At 44.3% G+C, this 25,896-nt stretch overlaps 1 protein-coding gene across 6 annotated transcripts; it reads left to right on the plus strand.

Moving 5' to 3' along the window:
• The first annotated feature begins 218 nt into the window (after positions 1 to 218).
• Positions 219 to 25,851, plus strand: abl2 (c-abl oncogene 2, non-receptor tyrosine kinase). Of its 6 annotated transcripts, XM_035176482.2 has the most exons (12): positions 10,537 to 10,689; positions 10,933 to 11,025; positions 13,364 to 13,528; positions 16,245 to 16,540; positions 16,648 to 16,920; positions 17,186 to 17,270; positions 17,432 to 17,609; positions 17,745 to 17,929; positions 18,038 to 18,190; positions 18,430 to 18,519; positions 18,825 to 19,007; positions 20,837 to 25,851. In XM_035176482.2, exons 2-12 carry the CDS (start codon positions 10,953 to 10,955, stop codon positions 22,603 to 22,605), a joined length of 3,450 nt encoding a protein of 1,149 aa, XP_035032373.2. In that variant the 5' UTR covers positions 10,537 to 10,689; positions 10,933 to 10,952; the 3' UTR covers positions 22,606 to 25,851. The 6 variants fall into 6 exon arrangements, with proteins under 6 accessions (XP_035032370.2, XP_035032368.2, XP_035032373.2 ...); XM_035176479.2 differs by lacking the exons at positions 10,537 to 10,689; positions 10,933 to 11,025 and adding an exon at positions 219 to 1,050 and having other exon boundaries at positions 13,367 to 13,528; XM_035176477.2 differs by lacking the exons at positions 10,537 to 10,689; positions 10,933 to 11,025 and adding an exon at positions 220 to 1,050.
• Positions 25,852 to 25,896: the final 45 nt, after the last annotated feature.

A 25,896-nucleotide genomic window follows, 5' to 3' on the forward strand; every position in this document is an offset into this window, starting at 1 on the left:
TCAGTTCATTTAACCATCTGCAGAGAAGGGTCTGTTTTTAATCAGGTATTTCATCCTTTCCTGTGAATGTATATAATGAAAACACATATATATAGGCCATGTCATCTTAGATATAGTTGTATAGAACATAGTAGTTTTCCTTATTGTATCATCACAATCAATCATGACAATCACAACACAGTGTTTGCTTGACAGTAGTTGGTGGTGATGTTCATTTCTCCAGAACTCAGGCAGCCCCACACGGGACCGGTGCTCGGGCTTGTTGGGACCGGGTTGGGAGCAGGTTGGGACCAGGTTGGGAGCGGGTTGGGACCGGGTCAGTGTCGGTGCAGGAGGGCAGCAGCAGCAGCAGGAGGAGGATCACGGTGACAGGGGATCTGTGTGAACCCCCCGCCTTGTGCAACACATCTTCTGTTCTGCGGTAAAGATGGCGGCGTCAGAGGGGGCGCGCAGCTGCCGGACAACGGCAAGGCAATTCTGAAAAAGCTCCACATTTGACCGAATCCCGCGCCTCGGTTACCGTCGATTTCTACTCGGACACCGTCCGGATCACCGGAGTGGGACCAATTGCTGTCACGAGCCTGGGCTGCGGTTTTATTGTTAAAGGCAGGGTGGGTGGGTTTCACCGATAGCTGCTAACGGTGGCTAACGGGCTAGCCGAGCGGGCTAACACGGGCTAGTCAACGTTAGCTAACGGTGAAGAACAGCAGGGAGGGGATTGAGGAAGACTATTCCGGCCAGGCCGCTGCAGCTCAGGGGGGAATGTGAGCCAGAGGTGCGGCAGGGGGGGTTCGCTCGCTTCGTCCCAAACGTCCGTACACCAGTCTACCAGGATGGGACAGCAGGTAGGCCGCGTCGGTGAGGGCACATCGACCGCACTCCAGCCGCCACAGCCCCACGCGTCCCAACCGCACCAAGGGAAGGGGATCCGGGGGAGCGGCGCCGGGAGGAGACCCCGGGAACCCGGCAGTAGCACCGGGACACCGCCGGGCAGGGCTGCTGCAGTCAACGTGCCCGATCCGGGGATCAACATATTCACGCTGCATTCAGGTAAATGGAGAATCACGCTATTAACCAGGGTGTGGGTGAGGATAGAGGAGTGTAGTTTTGATGTGTTTGCTGCTGACTAGCGACTGCTAGCTGAGTCCATGCTAGTTTGACAACGACGCGTTAGCGGAAATAGCCATGCCAACGAACATTAGCTTTCCATCTCATCCATGTCTCCCTCTTTCTCTCTGTGTGTGGGTTTATTCCTCTGTTGTCTGTGTGCAGACATGGGGCAGTTTATTCAGGGAAGGGATTTCTCACTTGATCACATTGCTCACCACTATATCGTTATGTTGGAGCGTGTTCACTAAAGATCAAGAGGAGAGAGTGTTCTTTTTGAAGAAGAAGAAGAGGAAGAATCATGTGGTCCCAGTGTGTGGGATCCACTGCTGCAGGTCACCTGGTTAAGTTGCCCGTCTCTGTGCTTTACTTGGACTGGTAAAGAGTGATTCTTGCCGCCGGAGGTTTTGCAGCAATTCCACTCCATTAACTCGCTGTGGCAGCCACCACAGGCTCACATTACAATACCTAGTGGCTTTTCACATGCTCGCTTACATCCCCTGTCTCATCATCTCTGCTGTTCCAACGCAGTCAAGCAGCAGATTGCACAGTTTGATCCCGTGGGAAACCTGTGTGAATTATTTAACTCGACCCTCATCGTATGATCAGAGTTTAAAAGCTACATGTGTTTGATCATAATTGAACATCCCAGCATCTCACACGATCAGGGAGTTTATGCGCTGCGGGAATAATGTGGCTTGTATGAAACATTGACACAGAGAAGCGAGCTGGTAACAGTCACCCCTCCATCCACCATGTTCCTGCCTCAGAGCTATAGCTGTGCATTGGTATTGTTATCTGTGAGTCATAGAGAACAATGCAGATCTACACCAACTCTCTCCTCTGAGCTATGGAGAAACAGCCCAGCGGTAACTCCTCCATGCCCTAAATGGCCTTCCTCTTCCCTCCCAGCCTTCTCCCCTCAGGCACCTTCTCATAGAGGCTGATCTGAGCTTAATAAGTAATGAAGATGTCAAGATTTATGATAATACTCCGCTTGATTGTACTCTCCCTGGGTGTATGCCCAGTGTTGTATTCAACGTCTGTCTACCTTCAGTTAGCTTTGTTCCTCACTCCTGTCGTTCCTGCAGTGGACGAACAGTTTACGCAGCACTTCTCATGTGTTGTTTAGATGTAAAACTACTGACGCAGCTTGCTTAGTTTCCGCAGATGTCCAAGACCCAACTTCCTCACAGCATTGCAGCGAGGTGCAAGCTTTTTGGGAATGGAAAGCCTTTTTTTAATTCCTGGCCGTCACATCTGAAAAGCCACCCGCCCCAGTTTGAAGTACATGCACCAGGCAGACAGACAGACCTACTAAGTGCAGCACCTCTCACTGTCGGCGCTGCTCTGTTCTCGCCGATGTCAGGGCAGGAGTGGCCTTTTTATAGCAGCCAGGATGCAGTCACATAGCCACTCTGCAGAAAGACTTCTCCTCTTCAGAGTACACAATAATAGAACAAAGACTCCTAAGTGAGGAAGCTTGGGACTGTGCACTTGCTCCTTCACTGACGATCAAAGGACCTTTTTTTCTGTTCGTCAGTCAGTTAAAGTGATAATGATGCAGCATTGTCTTCCATGTCTTTGTGGGTAAAATTTGGACTCGATTCTTTGTACGGAGGCTGTTGTGATTGTCACGAAAGAAGTTGATGTTCATTAGGGCTACAGAATCTTTCCGTTTGTAAAATGTCAACAAATCACAGTTGCTGATAAGAAAAGAAGCAAGCAGCTCAAATTTATAATCACGTAACAGTTGTCATTTCTGACCAAACTGAATGAACCACTTGAGGTTCCTAGATTTGTTATGTTTATTTGACAATGCGACACGTCGGCAGATCTTGTCCAAGAATTGAGATAAGAAGATATTGATCCCTTTTCAAGGAAGTTGAATTGTCAGAGCAGAAAAAGGAAGTTCAACAGATGCATAGTGGAGTTGTAAGCCAACCAGTGGGTTGTGGTAATGAGATTTAATGTTCATATTGATTGTGTTTTCACAGGCTGCATGATAACAATAATATTCCTGTTGAAAGCTATAAGAGATTAACACCTAAAGTGGTTTTATTAATCCAGAATCATAAAAACTTTATATCAGACGAGCACAGTTCTCAGGCCAATTGACAGATGAGTGGTCCATGCTGGCAAGGGATTTGATGGACCTGGATAAACAGTAACCACGGGTACACTGTAAGAAATAAAGCAAATACTATAAGGCAGTGAGGATTTCATAGCTCAACATGGTACTTGGTATTCTATTAGTTGGGGAATTTTGACAGGCTCGTTTCCCAAAAATGTCAAGAGCGAGAGCAGAAATCTGAGCGACGAAGCCTCATGAGCACAAAGAAGCAGGCCGAGCACGAGGAGAAGGACTCGAAGTTATGCACAGGACAGTAAAGCTGAGTTTTGGTTTTGAGCAAGAGTAGAGCAAATTTGCACACAAGCAGGTGGTGGAGGCAAGGCATTCGAAAATCCGAACGTGGAAAGAAGAAATAATGCTCTCAAGACCACGCTCTTGAATACATATAGGAAAGAACCCCTAGAAATAAACAGTTGGCTATGAGGAATGCATGTCTGTGTGTTGAAACCACGTCTGTGTGTTGCTACCTGACTTTCCACAGTTTCTGTCGGTATATGTGAAACCACTGAGTCGTTTTAGGGAAGACAAACACACGGGCATCCCTCTCCTTCATGTCGCCTCAGTATTGGTGTGTTTTCCCAACTTCTATAGATTCCTGTTGTGGGCTGCTCTGGGTCTCACAAGGTGAGTCAGCTAAATGTACCCCTGCTCAGGTACGCAGCAGTTCTCTTCAGCTCATCATTAATTAAACACCCCTGTCTCTGAGCAACGTCCTACCAGACAGACAGGCCAGCGAGAAAGCCCTGACCTTAACAAGGACGGACAGGGCGCAGACCGCCACTGTGCTGATTCAAAGGGAGCCGTCCAGACAGCCACCTCTGTGCGTATTGGTCGGAGTGCGGAATTGGTGAATCGGTGGCTGCAACATATTGATGGTTTCTCCCCTTTATAGCCCTGTCAGGAGTTCAGAGATTTCCATCTCTGCTGTGGGTTGAATTGATACAGACACTGCAGGGAGAAGAGTCCTCGGCTGTTGAACTGACAGAGATGTGAATCTGTTGAGAGAACAGACTCTTAAATAGGTTTTTATTTTTACAGGATTTGTCACTTTAACATCTATTCTTATTCTTGATCGTGCTTGTGGTTTAACCTGTTTGCTGCACTGACTGTGTGAATAAGCAGCAACAACACTTCTGAAAGTTCCTCATAAAAAGAAAAACAACAAAGCGATTGGTTTATCTATTTTTATTCTAACCAGATCATAGAAATTGGGGCAGACGAGTGGATTGGAGCATTTTTTGGCAGCAGCGCTGTGAATGTAGAGCAAGCTTCACCCAAAGTGCAGCGCTGTTAAAGCTGCCCATAGGAGAGAAGAGATGCCTGGATCCTTTCAAGGACCTAAGCTGATTTGCATCGTGGGTGAAATTAGATTAGCAGCAAATCCACTTTTCTATGGACTCTGTGCGCTAATACCCAGACGACCAGGATAAGTCACACTGCAGCTACTGCTGTATCTGGGGACAAATCAAGCTTCAGACACTTCAGTGGCTATGGGTGAGATTTAAAACAGGCTTTTTAAAATACAGTAGCCTGGAGTAAAGATTATTTGTTGATTACAGTCCTGTCAGTCAGTCCTTGTAGCTACCATTATCCACTAGGAGGAGCCATGGCCACACCTTCTCGGGGGGAAACTGGGCAGAAATTAGGGCAAAACTGATGAGTTTGACTGATTGTTTCAGAAGTGACAGTAAGTGTGATCCAATAGCTGTGTTTTAGAAGCATGAAGTGTTTAAACACAATCATGGTCTTCTGACTGAAGACTGCATGTACCGTTGCGCACTCTAATGGTTTTATGTTTAATGTTTCATGTATCTCTGTGTATTCATCCTTATCCCAAGACTGCCCTGTTCATCCCTGCAGTCGACCTGCTCTGCTTGATTCCTCTCTGTTGAGCCCGGGCTCTTGTGATCAGCCTCGTTCCTATTTCAACCTTAGAAAAGTAAATGATATTTAAAATGGAAATATCCCTTCAAATGCATCACAACGGCACGTGAGCTTAAGTTATTGCATAAAATACCCAATCCAAAGATTTATATAGATGTATTTTCACCAAACTTTAAGAGTCGTCTTGTCTGTTTGTGCGTTCCAACGTTCAGTCACTGCCTTGAGCCTTTGCATCTGCTACCAGTCAACCTCGTGTAGCTCCCAAAACCACAGTCCTAGTTTTTAGTCATTGGCCTTAGCTCTCTTGCAGCTTATATTATTAAAGGGCGAGGATTAATCTGAACACTGAGTGATTGGCTGTACAGATGGCGAAACCATCCCTTGAATCTGTCCGCTTTAAAACACCAAATGTTTTCAGCTTTGTGCAGAGCTCATGCCAATTTGTTGCAGTGGCCCCTGGTTAAATCAAGAGTTTTCACTCTGTCGCTGCGATGGTGCAGCAGAGAAAAAGATGAGATATGGGGGAAGGAAAAGGGGCCAGTCGCTGTGCCAAGCCTGTTAAGAATTGATTTGCTTCCAGGAGCAGTCCTCTGTTGCTGGCATTATCACTGCTGCTTATCTCCTGAGTTGCAGGGTAGAGACTTGGCTAGAAATGCGCGCTCACATATTCACTCACACACTTTACTGTAAACACACACTTGCACACACACTCGCTCTCTTTCTTTTCCTTACATCCTTGTCGGTGAGGTTGTAATGTGGTGCAACTCTTTCAGAGGATTATTCAGCACGTCCTCCTCTGTCAGTGTAATCGCCCACCAGCTGACCAGTCAGTCAGAAACTTTAATCTGGGCGCCCTGTGGCACCGCTGTACTCAAATATGCCATGTGATGTATTCTGAGAATAGAGAGAAGTTGTTGCTTTGATAAGACTTTTAGTGATTTGTTTGAAGAAGGATTGCTGCTTACATTTCACCCTCTGTTCATTCAATAACGATGCGTCCCTGTTGCTGCACTGACATGTTATCATTGAGTATAATGATAATAATTCTAATAATGTAGATAATCTAGTTAGAATTTTGAGAAAGTTTTGTGTTAGATGAGCCGAGAAACTTTATACTACAAATCTGTTGTGTGTAAATAGTAAACAGTTACTCCTCGGGTCTGGTGTTTGCAGCCAGGGGCCTCTCAGCTCTCTGATTAAGAGCACAGTGAAATTCAAATCTTCCCTCTGGACTCCAGTCTGTTCATTAAACTGAGTCATTGTAAAGCGGCTTAAACCTACAACTAACACAGCTTAACCGCACCACACACAGATTAGCTGTTCAGACACCAAATAACTCTGGCTTCTACTGTAAACCCTCATTAGAAAGAGAGGAGAAACACCAGGAGGCGGCAACAAGGAGAGTGTGCTTTTCAGGCTTTGGAGAGATTTGCTGCGGTGGACACGCCCCTTTACCTGCAGGGCACATAAACACACACCAGACGTTTTACATCATCCACACACAGTACATTGCAGTATGTTTGTGACAAGATTGGGCAATTCTGCAGTGAGGACAGCAGGCTAACATCTACAGGGCCGAATGGTAACTTTTTGTTTTGCACATAGCACTGGTGCTACAGAGATTGATGACTTTGTAGCATTGGCCACAAAGTATGAGCCCCATCTCTGAAACCTATCACAGGTATAGTGCATGGCAAGCTTGTTGCAGTCAATGCATACAAATATCAATTATTTTAAATGCTAAATTGTGAGTGCGTGTGTATGCACGCACGTATGTTTGTTGAAGTTCATTCACCAAGTTATTACATCTCTGTCAACGTGCTAAGAAACAAGGGATTACTGAACTGTGGGATTTTGGAGTTTGATGCATGAATTCTCTGCAGGAGGGGACTCGGTTTTTACTCACTTGCCAGACTACAAATACCAAGTAGATTAGCAATGCATCATCAAATCACCTCACACATGAGCAATTATATTGACCCTCAAGTCACAGTCTACACACACATGTGCTACAGGGACAGTTTTTTTTTGTAGCAGATGCAACATACATTTGCAGCCCTGATAAACTGCAGTCATGTCCGCTTAATATTTCCATTCTGTTTATTTATGTGTGCCTTTATGACTTCTATTGACTTCTATTAAACTTTCTGTTTGGCTGGGATTGACCAATTTTGGCTGAAGTAAAAATGCTTAACAATTCCAAAGGCCTGTTTTTGCTATTTGAATTTTATATCACAGGGACTAAATGATTATCTCTACTCTGTTCTGAACAGGTCAGAGAGCCTGAGTGACTTCTGGCTAATTCTGTATTTTGAATATATTAAAATATAATTAGTCAATTAAAATATCTATTTCCCTAATGTGTGAAACAGACGACTGCAAATAGTTGGTTTCAAGTCATTATATGCTGCAAATCCTCGCCGCTGTCACATAAAGCAGCACTTAGCTTTTTTTTTTTTTTTGCCAGCACACCTATAGGGAAGCACTTAGAGCCCATTATTAACCCATAACAAGCCCTGAGAGTGGCAAGGCAGGGTGAGTTGTGAGTTAAGGCTCCATTCTTCGCCATTCCAAGATGATCCGCTGGCCCTTAGGCCCAGACTGATGTCTGTCCACTCCCTAATTGGTGCATTTCCATGTAGACAGCAGACACCGTGGTTGTATGGACATTACAGAACATAGAACATTCACAGGCGTTCCCAGCATGCATGTGTGTGAAATTACTTACTCAGAGGTGTTTGCAACACCAGGATTTGTGTTTGGGGGGTCGGATTGAGGCAGACGTGCCTGTGTGGACATGGAGAAACCGTGGGCACGAGGCAAGTGCATTCATGTATTTGGTTGTGAAGAATGCAGTGAGTGGTGTATAAAGGTCTGAGACCACTTTCCGGTGCAAGCGAATGGGAAGATGCTCTCAGACGTTTGGACCCCGCTGTGTTAACTTATTTGTGCTTCAGACTGATCAGTAAACAGAAGAGCAGTGTTTTCAGACAATACATTTCAAGTCCTCATATCTTCCTGAACCAACACACACACACACACACACACACACACACACACACACACACACACACACACACACACACACACACACACACACACACACACACACACACACACACACACACACACACACACACACACACACACACACCCTTGTGATGTGGCATTAATGAGGCTGTTGTCTTTTGTCCAGTCCTCTTGAACAACAACTGACTCATGTCTCCTCTCCAGCTGAGGATTGAGAGATGGATTGCTTACAAACAGAGTTAGTGACATGTGTGAAACAAGCACATTATTGATTCATTTTTTCCAATAAATATTTAATCTATAAATTATTATTTTCATTACAGATTAATCTCTAGTTTATTTTCTTCATTAAATATATTTTCTGCGAAACATCTTGGACTTTCTCTCAGTAGTTCTTGCGTAATCCTGCCGACAAACAAATCAATGAACACGGGCCAAAACATAACATTCTTGGCAGATGTAAAAATACTTCATAGACCCAAAACAGAGAAATCGGAGACAGTTGAGAACCTGCTACCATTATTTTCTGATCTGATCTTCTGTTGGATGTGCGTCATGGAATGAATGGCAGTAGTGGTCTCTTGTTTGTTGCTCTTCCTAAAGTGTCTCCCATGTTTTTCCACGTCAACATGTTTAATGTGTGTTTTCTTTTTAAAGTGAGAGGCACGGAAGGGTTGGGATGAGTCTTATAGAGATTTTAAAGCCGCCGGACATGCGGTGATTTGGCGCTGTTTTAATGATACTCATTTGACTTCAGTCCTTGCGTTTCCCATAACATTTCTATCAGTACCTGGCTGCATATTTAAATGTTTTAATATGTTAAAAAGTTTCCTGTGATGATATCACAGTTTCCTGTGATGATATCACAAACAGTATGACCATTATTATGCCTATGAGACAGTTGTTCTTACGTCATTGCGGCTCAGTGTGATTCAGTGACTATTAGAAGAGAGCTGTATTCTGTTACTATATTACAACATACACTAGATTACTGTTAACCAGTCTCTCCGGCTCCAGTCCACTGATTTTGTTGAAATCCATGACTCCTTTATTCAGCTTTCTGTCCAATGTCGTCACAGGATCCGATCAGGCCTGTCCTATTGGCTTATGTAATGTCTTGTATATCGGTGTCTCATCCGTGTCATTGTCTCAGGTTTTTGTTTGGGCTTCCTGCAGGCAGCAAGCCGTCTACCTCCGCACCACCATCACTATGTGCTCTGTTATTTCTGGATGTCATGTTGCTATGTTTTGTTCTCCAGCGGCTAAAAATAAACCCTTACCTCGCTGGTCATGGGCTTCAGATATGAACTGTATTGTGTTTGATGAGGGCGTGTAAATTATGTTATTGTTTATTTGTTTGGCACAAAGTTGTTGGTTTGTGGAGTGAAAGCTTTACGGACACATGGAGACACAAAGCAGTGCAGGGGCAGCCAAGGAGATAGTGTCACCATTGATGTGTGTGTGTGTGCATGTGATGTGGATCGGAGTGTCTACATGTCAAGTGTGCTCTCGGTCCAGGGTCACCTCTGTCCCAGCTGTCTTAGGGGGCGCAGGCTTGGCATGCCCCTCCGACTTGCAAATACCCTCTGTGCTCAGCCTAACACAAAAGCCATAGTTTCTTCACAGTGCACATGTGCTAGACTTGACAACACACACACTCTGAGGCACCCGGACGGGCACACGACAAACCCCACGCAGGCCAACTGCTCCCTCAATCAAACGCTTCTGCGCACGAGGTTTTAGCTTGGCAGAGGAGACCAGCATCTTGCAGTTGGCCTGAAATAACAGATTTAAGAAATATCCACTCAAAGTGGATCATGCTACTAAAACAATTTAATGTAATTACGTTATTTAGTTTGAGCCATAGAATACTTGAATAATAAGTGATTGAGTTTCTTTTTGCGTCTTTCAGTTTGTTTCAGTCTGAAATTGAGATTAATCGAATTGAGACCTTTAGCAGGCGCGCATGCCATAAAATCACTCTTTCATTAAAAACATTCTTGAGGAGCTGTGATGAGATATGTAGCCACGTATGTAAGAGGAGCAGCTCGGACAGTTGGCTCAGCCGGGCTACGGCAGTTGCAGTCATGCACATTTACACACAGGCTCACACACTCGCAGAAGAAAAGTGGGGGTCAATAGGACCTCTCCTCCCCCTGGGGAACAAGACAGGCCATCTGCCGTTGGCCACAACGCTAGTCCAGGCCTCACACACTCCCACAATCACGCACACACGTGCACACACGTCGAATTCAGCTCAACTTTCCTCCATACCCTACACCCTGCCCTACCCCCAACCTCTGTATCCACATGCCCCCCAACTTTACCACACGCCTTTCTCTCTCCCTCTCTCTGCCATGTTTTGCCATCCCTTACACTGCGTTAAACCACAGCGAATATCAGTCATGTGTGTGCTCTCCAGAGGGACCTTGGAAATCTTGACTCCTCTTGGCCACATCAAAGCGAGTAGGGGAGTCTGCAAGTCACCACTGTAACTTCTGAAGTTAAGGTGGTTTGATTCAAGGACAGCGTGGGTAAATATATTGTCCGGGGGGTCTCTGTCTCTCTCAGACTGCCTCTCATACAGCATTTGTAGTTCCACAGTGAAGGTGATGGTTTAGAGGACGAGCTTGGGCTTCGTATTCTTTGCCAGGAGAATGAACTCTCTTTCAAGCCTCCATCGTCTTAAGTCGAAATAGACGCACAGTCGAGCTTTAAAACTGTTTGGAATCAACACAGTGGAATCAAGGAAACCTCTGTGTTTCTTTGGATACTAGGACCGGTAACAGACCGGAAGATGTACTGGGAACTGTGGCTGAGCCAGGTCACGGCCAGTGCTGCGCTACAATGCATGCTGGTCCAAAACAAAGGTGAGCAAGCCTTGTGTGTAGATGTTGTGGCACAGATGACGCTATGGATATTATAGAGCTACATACGTTGTATTTATTTAATCCTACATTTCAGTGGGTCGATCACACGGCTTGGAAAATCGCTCTGCTCCTGTGTGTGTATGGCATGTGCCGGCCACATGGTGCCGACTAACAATGGAAAATGTTTAATTTCTAAATGAATTATTGCCAACTTTGCAGGATTACTGCAGTGGCACACTGTTGTTACTAAATTCTTTGAATTTGATTGTCCCAACCGAAACTGCTCAAAGGAAAAATGTGTTTAACCACGGAAAGCCAGTGTGTCAGAAGTTTAGAATGAAAATCCTGCATCTATGAATGAGACTTGCTTAATGTGGCCTCATGATAATTTAGTAGTTAATCAAGGTTTCATTCTGAATTCTCAAATTAAAAACCAGATCTAAGAGTATTGTTAACTTGTCGAGTTATGTGTGATTGTTCACTCATTATCTCACCATAAATTGACATTTCACACCAGCTTTTGTTTTGTTGAGTTTTATGCCGGTTTCCTGTCAGGTTGGTAACATGACGTTCCTCTTGCATTTAATAGTTTGGTTGTCTCTTCAATTACTAGACCTATGACATATTTATATCTATATTGCGGGTGGCTGTGGCTCAGGCGGTAGAGCAGGAGTCAGCGGTTTGATCCATGTCACCCCTATTCCACGTGCTGAAGTGTCTTTGGGCAAGATACTGAACCACACAAAACCCCTGATGGCTGTGTTGGCAGTGTGTGAGTGATGTGTGCTGCACACAGATGCACTGTATGAATGAGTGAAAAGCAAAACTGTACTGTAAAGCGCTTTCTGTGGTCATCAAGACTAGTAGAAACTCTAAAAATGCAGACTATTTACCATCATTTTTATGCAATTCAGCATTGCGTTGGATTTGTTCTTAAAGAAGGAAATATGTTTGTTTGTTTTTGCCACTTTTACCAAAGCCTGACCATGTTGCTAATAATTGTATCTGGTCTGACAGTCCAAAGAAATTGCTGCAGGAGAAAGAAACAGTTATGAGTCACAAAGTTCCTTCTTTGAACTTTTTTCGACTTTGTTGATGGCAGATGCTTAAAACTGAAATAACCATAATCATCAATGAATTTTGTTGTCTTTTTCTCTTTTAAAATACAAATCATACCCATGGGAGTTTTCTCTCAGTATTTTTCTTTTATATGAACTGTTAAGTTGCATTTTGACAAAGATAAAAATGGGCACAGATGATTCAAAACCACACCATTATACAGAAATAATGTTGTATAGTGATGTAGTTTATTGCCATATCCATATGATCCAAATCATATTGCCACATCGCCCTTGTTTGTGGTAATTTAGGAGTTGTACATTGCCTCCCTGTTGTTTTAAATATGTTCGAATGGTCAAAATATAAACATTACACAGTAAAATACAACCGTACTATAAACAACATTCTCCAAAACAACAGAGTTAAATAAACACCTCTGGCTCAGTTGTAACAAAAAACTAAATACTTTTTAAATGTAGGGTTTGTTGTTTTGGATTGTATTTATGTTTAAACTTGTTCTATTTTTAAACGAGGAATAAAAACAATTCAGTGCAACAGCTTTTGTGTTTTAAAAGTCACTTGTACTTCTTCCCTGTCCCTCCATTTCCCCACCCTCCTCTCCCACTCGCTCACCAGCTGTCCAGGCATGCAGTGACTTTGGCAGCAGCTGTCGAGTGCTGTACACATTAGCTACGCATGTACGTGTTCATAATTGTGTGTTTGCGGGGGCGTGTGTTACGCAGCTATGGCGATCACTGCATCCTGTGTAGCTAGAGAATCTTTCCTATCCCAGTTGCTCCTCCCTCCTGCTCTCTGTATATACTGGCGTAAAACAGCACTCCCACCTCAGATCTTACCTAGCCCAGGCGAGACACGGCAGGTTTGTGTAGTCAGTGATAACAGTGCTCTGCAGTGAGTGGACTGGTTAAAGTAATGCTTCTGAGGTGCCTGCAGGCAAGCAGCAGTTTCGAGGAGGAATGGACAGCTCTGAGCAACCGTCATCGGCACACTGGGTTCAAGCAAGAGACTGGGCCTGGACAGACAGGTAGACAACCTGTGAGATGGACACCTGGGATTATAGAGAGTTAAATCTGCGCCAATTGTTTAGAAGGTATCAGTCTTGTCACCGGGCTGCCCTGCAACCACGGGAGTCATGGTATAGAGAGATAGAACAGCAACAGGACAGTTCCCTCTTGACCTGTGTGAAAGATGTTGCTTGTTTACAAGTCTAATAATGTATCTCCTTTCTCTCTGACCCTTTGTCCCCCTCTCCCTCCAGAAGCTCTCCACCGGCCGTTCGGTCTGGACTCTGCGGCACTGACGGAGGCGGTGCGCTGGAGCTCCAAAGAGAACCTACTGGGAGCGGCCGAGAGCGACCCCAACCTCTTCGTTGCACTTTATGACTTCGTCGCCAGTGGAGACAACACGCTCAGCATAACCAAAGGTAAACAATGACACAGGACAGTAGAATAATTGCATTGACCACAAATCTTTAATTCATCAGCTGCCTCAAAATAAGATTTAGTTTTGTCGTGTCAGTGTGATGACACAAGACTTGAAAGACCTGTCTTCCAGTCTGCTGATTCCATGCATCATCACCTGAGGTTATTGTCTAGGAATGTGATGTTACTCCCAGGAGCGATTTTTTTTTCTTCCATATCATCCTTAAGCAACACTGTTGACATCTGTAGCAACAGAGCAGAGTGATTCCCTCATGTGCAGCAAAGAGTCATCACTATTATCCTAAGGGCAAGGCTGATGATTGACAGGTCAGCGACTCCCAGAAACAGTTTTTGTGTTGTGAAGCGTAGTTATGACATAGGAATGTTGTGTGTCACTCGACCTCACCTCATAGTAATGGTAAATATAACTTTTCATGACAGCAGCAGGCACACATAAACACAAGCAAACTATATTTTAATTATTTTCCACCACCTGTGAGCCAAGTGTGTTACTATAAACTACAGCAGAGGTTAAAAATAATATTAAGCTTGTAACAGGAGCTTGTTATCTGACAACCATGCAGACCGCACAACTAAACTACCTTTATTCTTGAACGATGTCTAAATCATTTCACCATTTTCCTAATCTTTATTCTCCGATCTGTCACACACACTCTTTGTTCAAACTTCCTCTCTTAACCAGCAGCAGTTAACCAGTAATCAAGCTTTTCCCCTGAGCTTAAAATATCCTCATAATATGATCCAGAAGCTTCAGGCTTGTGTCCCGAACTGATCTAAAACATTAAACGTGGCAGTGTGTTAATTACCCATCGTTTTAAGGCTTTACAGCCCAGTCGCTGCCTGGGATGGAAATTAAGTTTAGACCCTGACTCATGGAGTGAATCTAAGATTCCTCTCCACATGCGAGCACATGTGCACTCACACAGGCTTCACTCCACTTTTCCTTTCTGTGTCGCATGGAAACAACCCCAGCCTCCAGTGCTGCGTTAATATGGAATTTGTTCAACTGTAATAATAACAGGTGGAGGATGTGCACAGCAGAAAGAGGCTGATCACAGAGAAGGATTTAGCCGGCTCTCGTCTGGGGCTGATCACTGTCTCCTCTCCGTGCCAGGCCAAACCTAACTAGGCCAAACCAGGCTAGGCCCGAGCAGAACCCAGCTTCAGGCACACATGGTGTGTGAGAGAGAGGGAGGCAGTCAGTGTTTCCACTCCCACAAAACCTAGAGACACAGAAGACAGACACAGAGGAGACTGGTGGATTGGTGGGCTGGATGTGGATAACCAGCTCTGTTTAATGTAGCTCTGTGGATTTGCTGGCGTAGCGTCTTTAGCTCTAATAGCTCAACCTGCAGCTCTGGTTAGTGGTCACATGTTGGCTGGCCACGGTCGTCTTACAGAGCGGACTGGAGGTCTGTACTTTAAATTTTAACTCTACTGTATTGGGCTTATTAGCGTCCGTCTGCTACACAATCTTCGTTGCTACCATTTGTCACAGTTTAGGGCATAAAGCGACTGACTCATGATAGCCTGAGGCCACGCTCAGATCAACTTAAGCAGTGTCGGGAAAAAAGCAGCCCACTCATTCATTTCAACAAGGCATCACAGCGAGGGTGCTGACTCAGGGGGTTCCATTTTCAAAATTGCAGGGTTGTCTGGTTAAAAGTTTGAACCAGGCGTCACTCTGAAACAATGAAGCATCATCTGGCAAGGTGAGCCAATCAAATAAATGCAAATGCTTCGCTGGTAGATCAAGGAGATTACATTTTCATCAGCTTTTTTGTTTTTCGTCTGCCCAAACTATTGGGCAGATTGCCATGAAACTTAGTGGAAGGATGTGGTCAATTTCTTTAACATTGTGAGATAGGGCACTTTTCAACTTCTTCATTGATTTCTTAGAGAATAATTCATGTTTAGGAGATTGATATTTATGAGTCTGTGCAATATGGTACAGATTTAAATAAAAATCCAGATCTAATGAATTTCCATGTGGTTTCATAAGGAGACCTTGGCAGAGGTATGCACTCCACTGAGTGCTAGTATTGTTATATGCATAGTTTATTTCTACTGTTTACATCCAGGAATAAAAGGCAGTCTAGAGGATGAGCAGTAGAACTGCAGTGATGCCTCCACTGGCAGATGATCAATCCCAGCCTGCCACTGTCAGCCCTCTGTCTCCTCTCACCCCCTTTTCCCTCCAACTAATCCCCCCCATCCTACCTGCAGGACTCATCACGCTACCATTCTGTGTTGTTTGTTGTACCAACGGCTCCCTCCCTACTCCAGTCTCCCAACACATCAGCCTCTCCACTCCCTCATCTCTCCCGCACTGACGTCAGAGACAGATCAGACCAAGTCGTTACATGCCTGGTTTTGCTGAGCCTTCTATGACTGATCCGCAGTTCACCCAACCCTATCATTGTTCCATACTTTTGATGTAGTTTCAACAAGAGGCACGTTTGTATACGTGGCTCCTCTTACTTCTATCACATGCAGTGTTAAGGTATTTTGACCAGCGTGGTGACCTCATTAAAAAGTTCCTGTGTTGTTATTCAACCTAAAACAGACAAAATAAATCCTCTAACCAGAATCTGATGTTTTAATATTTAACTTTTAGGCATTTGTGTTTTTGATTCGCTGTTTATCGAGACACTCAGTAACCATCAGGCCATCTCTGCCACTCCCTCCCGTGTCCAGGTGAGAAGCTGCGTGTGCTCGGCTACAACCAGAATGGAGAGTGGAGCGAAGTGCGCTCAAAGAATGGCCAGGGTTGGGTGCCCTCCAACTACATCACACCAGTCAACAGTCTGGAGAAGCACAGCTGGTACCACGGGCCCGTGTCTCGCAGCGCCGCAGAGTACCTGCTCTCATCCCTCATCAACGGGAGTTTTCTGGTCCGGGAAAGCGAGAGCAGCCCCGGGCAGCTGTCCATATCTCTGCGCTATGAAGGGAGAGTCTACCACTACCGCATCAACACCTCCTCCGATGGAAAGGTAGGCAGACACATGAACAGTTTGGGCTTACGTAAAATTTGGTGGCTTAAGAGTTCAGCTTTTTTCTGTCATTCTCCACCTTCATGCATGCTCCTCCTCCTCCTCAGGTGTATGTAACATCCGAGAGCCGTTTCGCCACCCTGGCCGAGCTGGTCCACCACCACTCCACTGTAGCCGACGGCCTGGTCACCACATTGCACTACCCAGCACCCAAATGCAACAAGCCCACAGTGTACGGTGTGTCACCCATCCATGACAAGTGGGAAATGGAGCGCACAGACATCACCATGAAGCACAAGCTTGGAGGGGGCCAGTATGGGGAGGTGTACGTGGGAGTGTGGAAGAAGTACAACCTCACGGTGGCTGTCAAGACGCTCAAGGTTGGTCGGTAGATTTCTCTGAAAGCAACTGTAGAAAGTTATATTGTAAAATATCCTATGGATATCCTAGGATATTTTCACAGCACTGTTTAAATGATGGGGCATGGGCATAACAATGGTTTTAGATCACCACCTGCAGGCAGACTTTGGTATTACGTGTGATTATCACTGAAGACACCGATGTAACATTTTTCTAACTGTTACAACATGTCTGTAAAAAGCCTCATTCTTTTCTTTGTCTCTCTTTCTGTTTCCAAAATAACAGGAGGACACCATGGAGGTGGAAGAATTTCTAAAAGAGGCAGCAGTTATGAAGGAGGTTAAACACCCGAACCTCGTTCAGCTACTAGGTCGGTATTAATGGAAATCACTGATAGTATTTAACTGTTAAACCTTTTTTTAATTGCATGTGCCGCTACAACACCTACTTTAATGCCTCCAGATTATACACCATTGCTGGCTTTGACGCACACGTTAACACTTTTATTGTTGGCATCTGTATTCTTCATAGGTGTGTGTACCTTGGAGCCTCCGTTTTACATCGTAACTGAGTACATGCCACATGGCAACCTACTGGACTACTTGAGAGAGTGTGATAAAGAGGAGGTGAATGCTGTGGTGCTGCTCTACATGGCCACACAGATCTCCTCTGCCATGGAATACCTGGAGAAGAAGAACTTCATACACAGGTAAGGGGATATTTAGAGTACGACGTTGTGTGTTTGTTCACACTTCTTGCATTTGTCCACACGTGAAAAACTTATTTTCTCTCTCTCTCTTCCTCGTTTTCCTCCATCTCCCTCTCCCTTCGCCTCGCCCTTTAGGGATCTTGCGGCGAGGAACTGCCTGGTCGGTGAGAATCATGTCGTGAAGGTTGCAGACTTCGGCTTAAGCCGGTTGATGACTGGCGACACATACACTGCCCACGCTGGGGCCAAATTCCCAATCAAATGGACTGCACCCGAGAGCCTCGCTTACAACACCTTCTCCATCAAGTCTGACGTCTGGGGTGAGCAGCACATGTGCATGCAGTCATTCTGAGTCTGGATTGTTTTCTACCCTGTACCTCATTTCCATTTGCCTGATGTTTGATCTTCGGAAACTTTCCTCCTTACAGCTTTTGGGGTGCTGCTGTGGGAAATTGCCACATATGGCATGTCTCCATACCCTGGCATCGACCTTTCTCAGGTCTATGACCTCCTGGAGAAAGGATACCGCATGGAGCAGCCTGAGGGATGTCCACCCAAAGTCTATGAACTCATGAGAGCATGTAAGTAGTAGCAGTCTAGCCTTCTTTTGACATATTCACCAAGTTCTTACACTGCACTGGGAAGACATGAATAGACTGACAGCAGGCCAACCTGTTTTTAGACATATATACTCTGATTTATTTCACAATATCTCTTGTATGTACAATTGGATTACTTAAAAACCCATTTTAAGTCTCATGTATTTGTCAAATACTGCAATTCCTTGTAGTAATATGCCTTTTGTGTGTCTTTCTACCAGGCTGGCAATGGAGCCCATTAGACAGACCTTCGTTTGCAGAGATTCACCAAGCCTTCGAAACAATGTTCCATGACTCCAGCATCTCTGAAGGTAAAATAACACGTAGCTTGATCTCAGTTCCAATTAAGTTTAATAGTTGGTCTTAGAAATGTTGAAATCCGACTCTCAGAGTGCAGTTATTAGGCTGAACATGCAAACTGGATCTTATTCAGACTACTACTTTTTCAAACAAGGCATGAAGTAAAGTTACAAGGAGGGTTTCCTTCACAAAGCACAATGAATGTTAACACTTTTAATTTTGTTTTATTTGTTCAGCAACTGCACAGTAGATGCACTGTGTTGATTTAAGTCATCGCTGCCTCTGAACCTAGTATTTTCTTCTTTGTGCGTTACAGAGGTGGCGGAGGAGCTCTGTAAGACGGCCTCCTCTGGTCACTGCGGACCACTGCACTCATTCAGTCACGACATGCCCCTGTTACCTTCCAAATCTCACACACTCCGTAAGCACACAGAAAACAAGGAAAACATTGAGGGTGGACTGGATGGGCGCAGCGACCACGGCACACACAGCCACTCAGGTACAGCCAGGCATCCCCGCCTTACTACCCACCAGTCAGATGCAAAACATTATGATTCTGCAGGTACGCGAGTGGACGCCGATTCAGAGGGTCGACTGCAGCGACGCCGTGCCCGACGCCTGAGGAGAAGAGCCGTCATTTTCCTCAACAACTAAGAAACGATTCTTCAAGTAGAGCCTGACAGAGTTCCCACTAATAATCTGATTTCTGATTTGAAGTTCAAGGTTCATCACGTACTTCATCCATGAAATCTAAGCACTCATGTTCATGTCACCCAACACCCACTGAAAGTTTTGAAATATAAAAGTAACACTAAAATATAACTGAACCCTAAAATATAAAGGTTTAATACAATTTAAAATAATCCTTTTTTCCTATTAAAAGAAAAGAAAGTTGTCCCATCTATGCCAATGTTTCATAGTACTGAGGGAAAATACCAGAGATAGATACTATTACTATATATGATATGAATAACATTGCCATTACTGTAATGTAAATCAAATCTAAGGAATTAATTCTTATGTATTAATATTTGCTAACCCTAATATTAAATTTTAATTACATTGTCCTTTGTTTGTCTTGTTTTGTTTGAGTTGTTACTAACCTATTTATTTAATGTTGAAAATAAAATTTTGTTCATTAGTGTTTGCTGAGGGATCTTGGTGTGTGTATGTTTATGTAAAGAAGACGTTACGCTTCGTTTGTGTCTTGTTTGTTGTCATTGTGGCCATTTAGTTCCATCTTGTATGTTTTGGTCCGAAAAACACAAGCATTCACGAATAAAAGGAACAGTAACGTGCAAAACCCCCCAAATCCAGTAAAATTTACACATTCAGGACATTTCACAAAGGCATAAAAACGTGAGTTGTCACAAGACAGAAATAGAGAAATGGTTTCTCCACCAGTGGTCCTAAATTATACAAGATAATGAAAGATTAAGACCACAGCCTATATATTATTTTAGATTTTTATGTATGATCAGGTGGCTGTGGCTCAGGAGGTGGAGCAGGTTGTACACTAATGTCAGGGTTGGAGGTTCCAGCTCCTGCTCTACACATGTAGAAGTTTCCACAGTTTGCACCCACTGGTCAGACTAGGACCCTGAACACCTCTGTCTGTCTGTGTGTGTGTGTGTGTGAGAGAGTTAAGGTGAATTAAGCCTCTTTGGATAAAGTGCTATAGAAGTGCAGCCATTACCATTTACCACAATGCGTTCTAAATATTTGATTGTATACATTTATATTTTAAATGCACATGCTAATGATGAAAATGTGTTCTTAACAGTTTTGTGAACTTGCAATTTTATTTGGCCTTTTTCACTTAACACATTTGTACAAAGAAAACTAACTGCTCTTTTTCCATTATCTCCAAATTACTGTCTGTGGTGAAATTGATGCAGCATCTATTTATTTATTTAAAGGCTGTGAAAATCAATTTAACTTGCGTAAAGTAGCACAACAGCTTTCCTCGTATTGGGGGTTGGGCCCTTTCTCTTTGCCCTGTGTTATCGTCAGGTCCCAGAGGTGTATTTATCATCCCATCTTTTACAAAAGCAACTTGTAAATCATTGAATTAATGTGTGCGCACGAGCGTGAGTGGCATGGATTGAAATCTTTCCAATCCCTTTTGCTGAAATGTCTTTTCCTTCCTTATAAGTCCCCCAGGAGGAGAGAACAGCTTTTAGAGAGAAAGGGAACATGCATCTGTGATAGAATGTACAGACATGGGGAAAATTCAGAACAATATCTGTTTTTAATTGTGTTTTGTAAGATAATAAGCAACCTTTGAAAGCTTTGTTTTATTAATCCGTGTCCCTCTTGTCTTCCCAGGTTGGGCTTCATTGCTGGGAGGTGACAGCCGGTCCGGTGGCTCCCCAGCTCTGCCCAGAAAACAGCAGCCACGAGACAAATCTCCCAGCAGCCTTCTAGAGGACGCACAGGATATGGGCACATTTACACGAGACCGCAAGACGGGCTTCTTCAGCTCCTTCATAAAAAAGAAATCTTCCTCCTCCTCTTCATCTTCGCCATCCTCCCAGCTCCAACATAACCTTCCGACGCCGCCCAAGAGGAGCAGTTCTTTCCGGGAAATGGAGACGCAGCCTCACAAGAAATATGAGCCCACTGCTGATTTCAGCGCTCCTCCTCCTCTGCCCCAGTCAGACAGTTTAGGAGGCTTCTCTGCCTCTCCTTCCCACTCCCACGGGGAACCCACCCAGACTCAGTCGCGCTGCTGTGGGGCAGCGTTCGGACAGAAACCCTCTGGCCTTGGCTCACAGGTGACGAGTGGGAGCAGTTGGAGTGGGTTGGCTGGTTTTTTTACCCCTAGACTCATTAAAAAGACCCTGGGGCTACGGACAGGTAAGACAACCTCTTCAGAGGAGGGGGGGAGTATAATTGGAGGGCCTAAACCCTTCCCTAGGTCCAATTCTACCTCCTCTATGTCAGCTGGGCTGCCAGACCTGGAGCGCATGGCTCTAACTTTACCCAGAAACCGCAGCGCTAAGCCCCCTTTGGAGAGAACTGCCTCCACAACCTCCCAGCCAGAGAACGGGGCTGCACGGCCCTCAGAAACTCTGCTGCGGAGGATGGATGAGGGGACCGCACAAATCAGGGAAAGGCCCAAAGCCAAGCTCCTACCCCGGGGCACTGCTGTAGGGGTGAGGGCACCAGGAGTAGGGGGGGAGGTGGGGGAATCAGACAGTCTCTCCCGGGTCAGAGAGGTTAGAGAGGAGAGTGGGGGAGGACTGGACAGGCAGCAGAGTTGGTCATCTCCCTCAAAGAGTTCTAGTTCCAGTGCTTCCCCAGTGGCAGCAGGCGCACCGACTCACAACCACAAAGTTCCAGTCCTGATCTCCCCTACGCTGAAGCACAGCCCAGCTGACGTGCACCTAGTCGGCCTAGACTCTCAGGGGAACCGCTTCAAACTGCTGTCTGAGCACCAAGCAGACCGGGACAGGCCGCGACTTGTAAAACCCAAGTGTGCTCCTCCTCCACCTCCCACTCTGCGGAGCCTGCAACACTCCTACAGCGGAGACGGAGAGGAGCAGGTAGGAGGTGCACCCGTGGAAGTGAATGGAGACACATTAAAAGGTCACAGGTCAGGGCGACCGTCTGTGCCACCACCACAAGTGCCTCCTGCATCTTCCTCCTCCTTTTCCTCGTCTTCTGCAACCACCAACACGACTCCCACCAAAATGGCCAACGGAGCCCCCACCACTGCTTCATCCAAAGTGGCACTACGGCGAACCAGGCAGCAGGTGGAGAGGGTGCCCCTGGAACGGGCCAGCCGTGAGGCCCTGCTGGTGTGCGCCGAGTGCCTGAGCAGCGCCCTCCACGCCAGCTCCGAAAGCCCCTCCAGCAGCCAGGTGCTGGACGCCGGCCACCAGCTGCTAGACTACTGCTCAGGTTACGTGGACTGCATCCCTCAGATGAGGAACAAATTTGCCTTCCGAGAGGCGGTGGGGAAGCTCGAGCTCAGCCTGCAGGAGCTGAGGGCTTCGTCTTCAGGAGGAGGACTGAGCAGCGTGGGGCCCAACACTGTACTGGACAACCTGCACAGCTGTATTAAAGAGATTAGTGACGTAGTGCAGAGGTAGCCACTGTGACAACACCAACCGTCAACGTCAAACCCCAACTACCCGACAGATCGCATATATTGCCTTTTTATGTTTCTGGTTCTATCGACAGCTTTTCGAGGGACGAAATGAGATGAATCTCTAAAGTACCTCAGAGAAATCTCTACAAAGTGTAATCTTTAATGTTTACAAACAACAGTTTCATAAAAAAATGCCAGTGTGGACACTAACTTTGCTCTGACCTGTACATATTGAGAAATGTTTATACTGAACTAAATGTGGTTTTAAGTTGCACCATGAAATGTTTTGCCGCGAGTCTCCACGCGGCCGCGATAATAACGGCCTCTTTGTTAAATGAATGTCGAGTGTATCAGCTGTGTGTAGCCAGCCCGGAGCGTAGGTGAAAGCTCCCTCTGCTTGTCTGTCAGTCTGTCACATTACTGAGCGGGAACGATGGCGGTTGTTTCCAGCCTCACTGAGAATACTAGACAACTGTTTTTCCCGGAGAAGCTGAAACAGCGTTTCACAAATATGTGAATCATGAGGCTTCTGCACAGTGTCTGGGAAATGTAGTGACCATAAGCCATTTTTAAAGCCATTCGGGGTCTCAATTTGACATTTGTGTTTGTGTGCAGATGTTTGTTTTTTTTATATATATTTTGGTTTTATTTCATAGATCGCATCTGACAGTCAGTATTTTTCAGGAGTTGGACAATTGTGATAAAAGATGAGAAGATGAATCTCCCCAGAATTGCTTGTTTTAGATATTTGAATAAAGTCTTGTTTTTGAGAATAATCTTTAGAGAATGATCAGGTGTTTAGACGGTGACATTCCCAGAAAAGTGAGACCATTGAAAGCTATTGAAGGGATCACTTACAGCGTTGTGTTCATTTTACAAGCATCTAGCTAAGTAGGCTCAAATAAAACGCTAAGTTTATGGTTTGGTACATTATCAAATCTAACGAGACAAGAAAAGATTTTTATCAATCTATTTTGTTGTTTTTTTTCCACAAGACTGACACATTAATGAACGAATGAATGAATGTGGGGTGTCCTAACATATGCACAGCATTTGTCTTCGCTTCAGTGACGTGACCGATGTTAACACAGTGCCACATTAACGGGGGAAGATCCCCTAAAGCATTTCAATATTTTGGTCCAGTTGTCCTTGCGCACTACATTTCTCTTCATGTATTATGAAGCGTTAAAAGTGTGGAGTGAGGAGAGGGAGAGCACAGGGTAGCACATGAGCAGGTGAACTGGCACAGTGTTTCTATAAGTGTCCTTCTGCGTATGGACAGTGCTGGATTCCCTGTAGCCTTGTCATGGCCTCAGTGCCTCAAATACTTCAAAGTTATCGACGCTACGCAAACTCAGAGACCTACTCTACACGAATCACACAGTACTGATCTCTCAACAAACAAACTGCAGTATGTCTTCAGCACATGAGCGATTTGTACATTATTTGGTTTAAAAGAGGAAAAGATGATTTTTAGAATGTTATGTATGAACTTGAATTTTAAATTATTCTGTTTTTTTTATTAAAAGCACAGACCTATTTTGAGAAAAGAAAAAAAAAGAGTGTAAATATTTGATTTATTTCATATCCAGGAAACAAAATGGTTTATGTGGGGGTCACAGCAAAAAGAGCAATGTTTTTTGACTGTAGAGATGTATTGAGGCCCATCCACCCAGATCTGAATACCTGCTTTATGAATGTATTATTCTTCAGTTCTGAACCTGGCCGAATGTCCATCTGCACAACTCTTTAAACTCTTATGGTGTCATTTCTTTATTTATTATTTTACACCTTTTATTGGCCCGTACGTCTCATTTTTGGGTGACACTAAATCATTAAAGTCCAAAATCAGCTGCTCTGTTGTTTTGAGCACAAATAAAACTGTGTACAGCACATACACAACTCACATATTTTCTTTCTTTACCTTTTTCTTAGGCTCACATCTTAATTTACACTGGATAAGACACATTGGTTTATCGACACATTGCATCTGAATATTACAAAAACTAATCTATAAACACTGCAGGTCCATAACGTCTGTTAATGATGCTTTTCCAAGTAAAACTTTTGTGGTGCATTTCATAACATAATTTCACGTCAATGAGTGTCTATAAAATGCCTAATTTCTTGCCAAACAGAAAGCTTTGAGACAAAGTGTAATGAACGTCTACTCACTGTGCATTTCAAATACCATGGCCATCATTTATTTTCGTGATTCTTGTGCCTTTGTATGAACAAATATGTACAGTTACACTGTCACTGCAAGAAATCAAGAATGGGAATGTTGAAGTCCATCATTAAAACATTCATGGGATGTCTTTTCTTTGCCATGGGATTGTGATTGGTTGTCACTACAGGATGTGTTTCTGTCATTCAGAGGTTAAAGATCAGATGCAAACTTGAAACCAAAAGGTGCATTTTCTACTCTTCAGATTTTGTATTTGGACACTTATTCAGTTACAGGTCATTCAAACGAATACACCTGTTTGGTCGCTTGAGCCTGTTGCTCTATTATCCTCTTAATTTCACAGAAATGTTTTCCTTAATAATTGCCTTGCACCACTCTGGCCTGTTTGCCTGTTAAGTTTCTATTGGTTTCAGTGCATCTCTGTGAAACACGTTTCCTCAACAAAGCCTCGTGAAAAAGTGAAATAAAAAAAATATGTGACCATCTCGAATCAAACACATTTCCAGCCTGGGTGTGTTTTTTATTTTTATTTTTTGGGTTGTGTTTTTTTAATAAACATGTAAAGATTCAATCAATGATTACAGTGTCAATGAATTGATTGGGTGCCAATGGATTTCCCCCTCATATCTGTTATCTGAACCGATGCTGTTTCATTTTTGAACTGACCACATTCTCATTATCAGTCTCATGCATTGTCTTTATTTACGATGCCTGCATTTATCCTGTATATCTGTTGTTTTTTCCTTCTGTCTCCCCCTGTTCTGGTGAGCAGCTCTGGAGAATGTGTGTACACATCATTATACCAAAGGCCACTTCTTCAGTTGTACAAGTGCAATGTAAATCCACACACACATATATACACACACACACCATAATGGAATATGTGAATCTAAACAGGGATGAAAAAAATGGCAGAGATGTTAACATTAACTTTTTTATTGTACAAAAATATATTTTGTGTTTTTGTTTTTTTTATTTAAAGCTCACGTTATATTACTGTGAAGTTCTGCTTATCAGTGTTAAGCCTATTGTAAATAATAAAGATATTGATGAATACTGTTTCGATGTATGTTGTTGAGATGCCTTAAACAGTTTTATTAATTT

This window comes from Hippoglossus stenolepis, chromosome 14, assembly GCF_022539355.2.
Source record: "Hippoglossus stenolepis isolate QCI-W04-F060 chromosome 14, HSTE1.2, whole genome shotgun sequence".
Lineage (NCBI taxonomy): Eukaryota > Metazoa > Chordata > Actinopteri > Pleuronectiformes > Pleuronectidae > Hippoglossus > Hippoglossus stenolepis.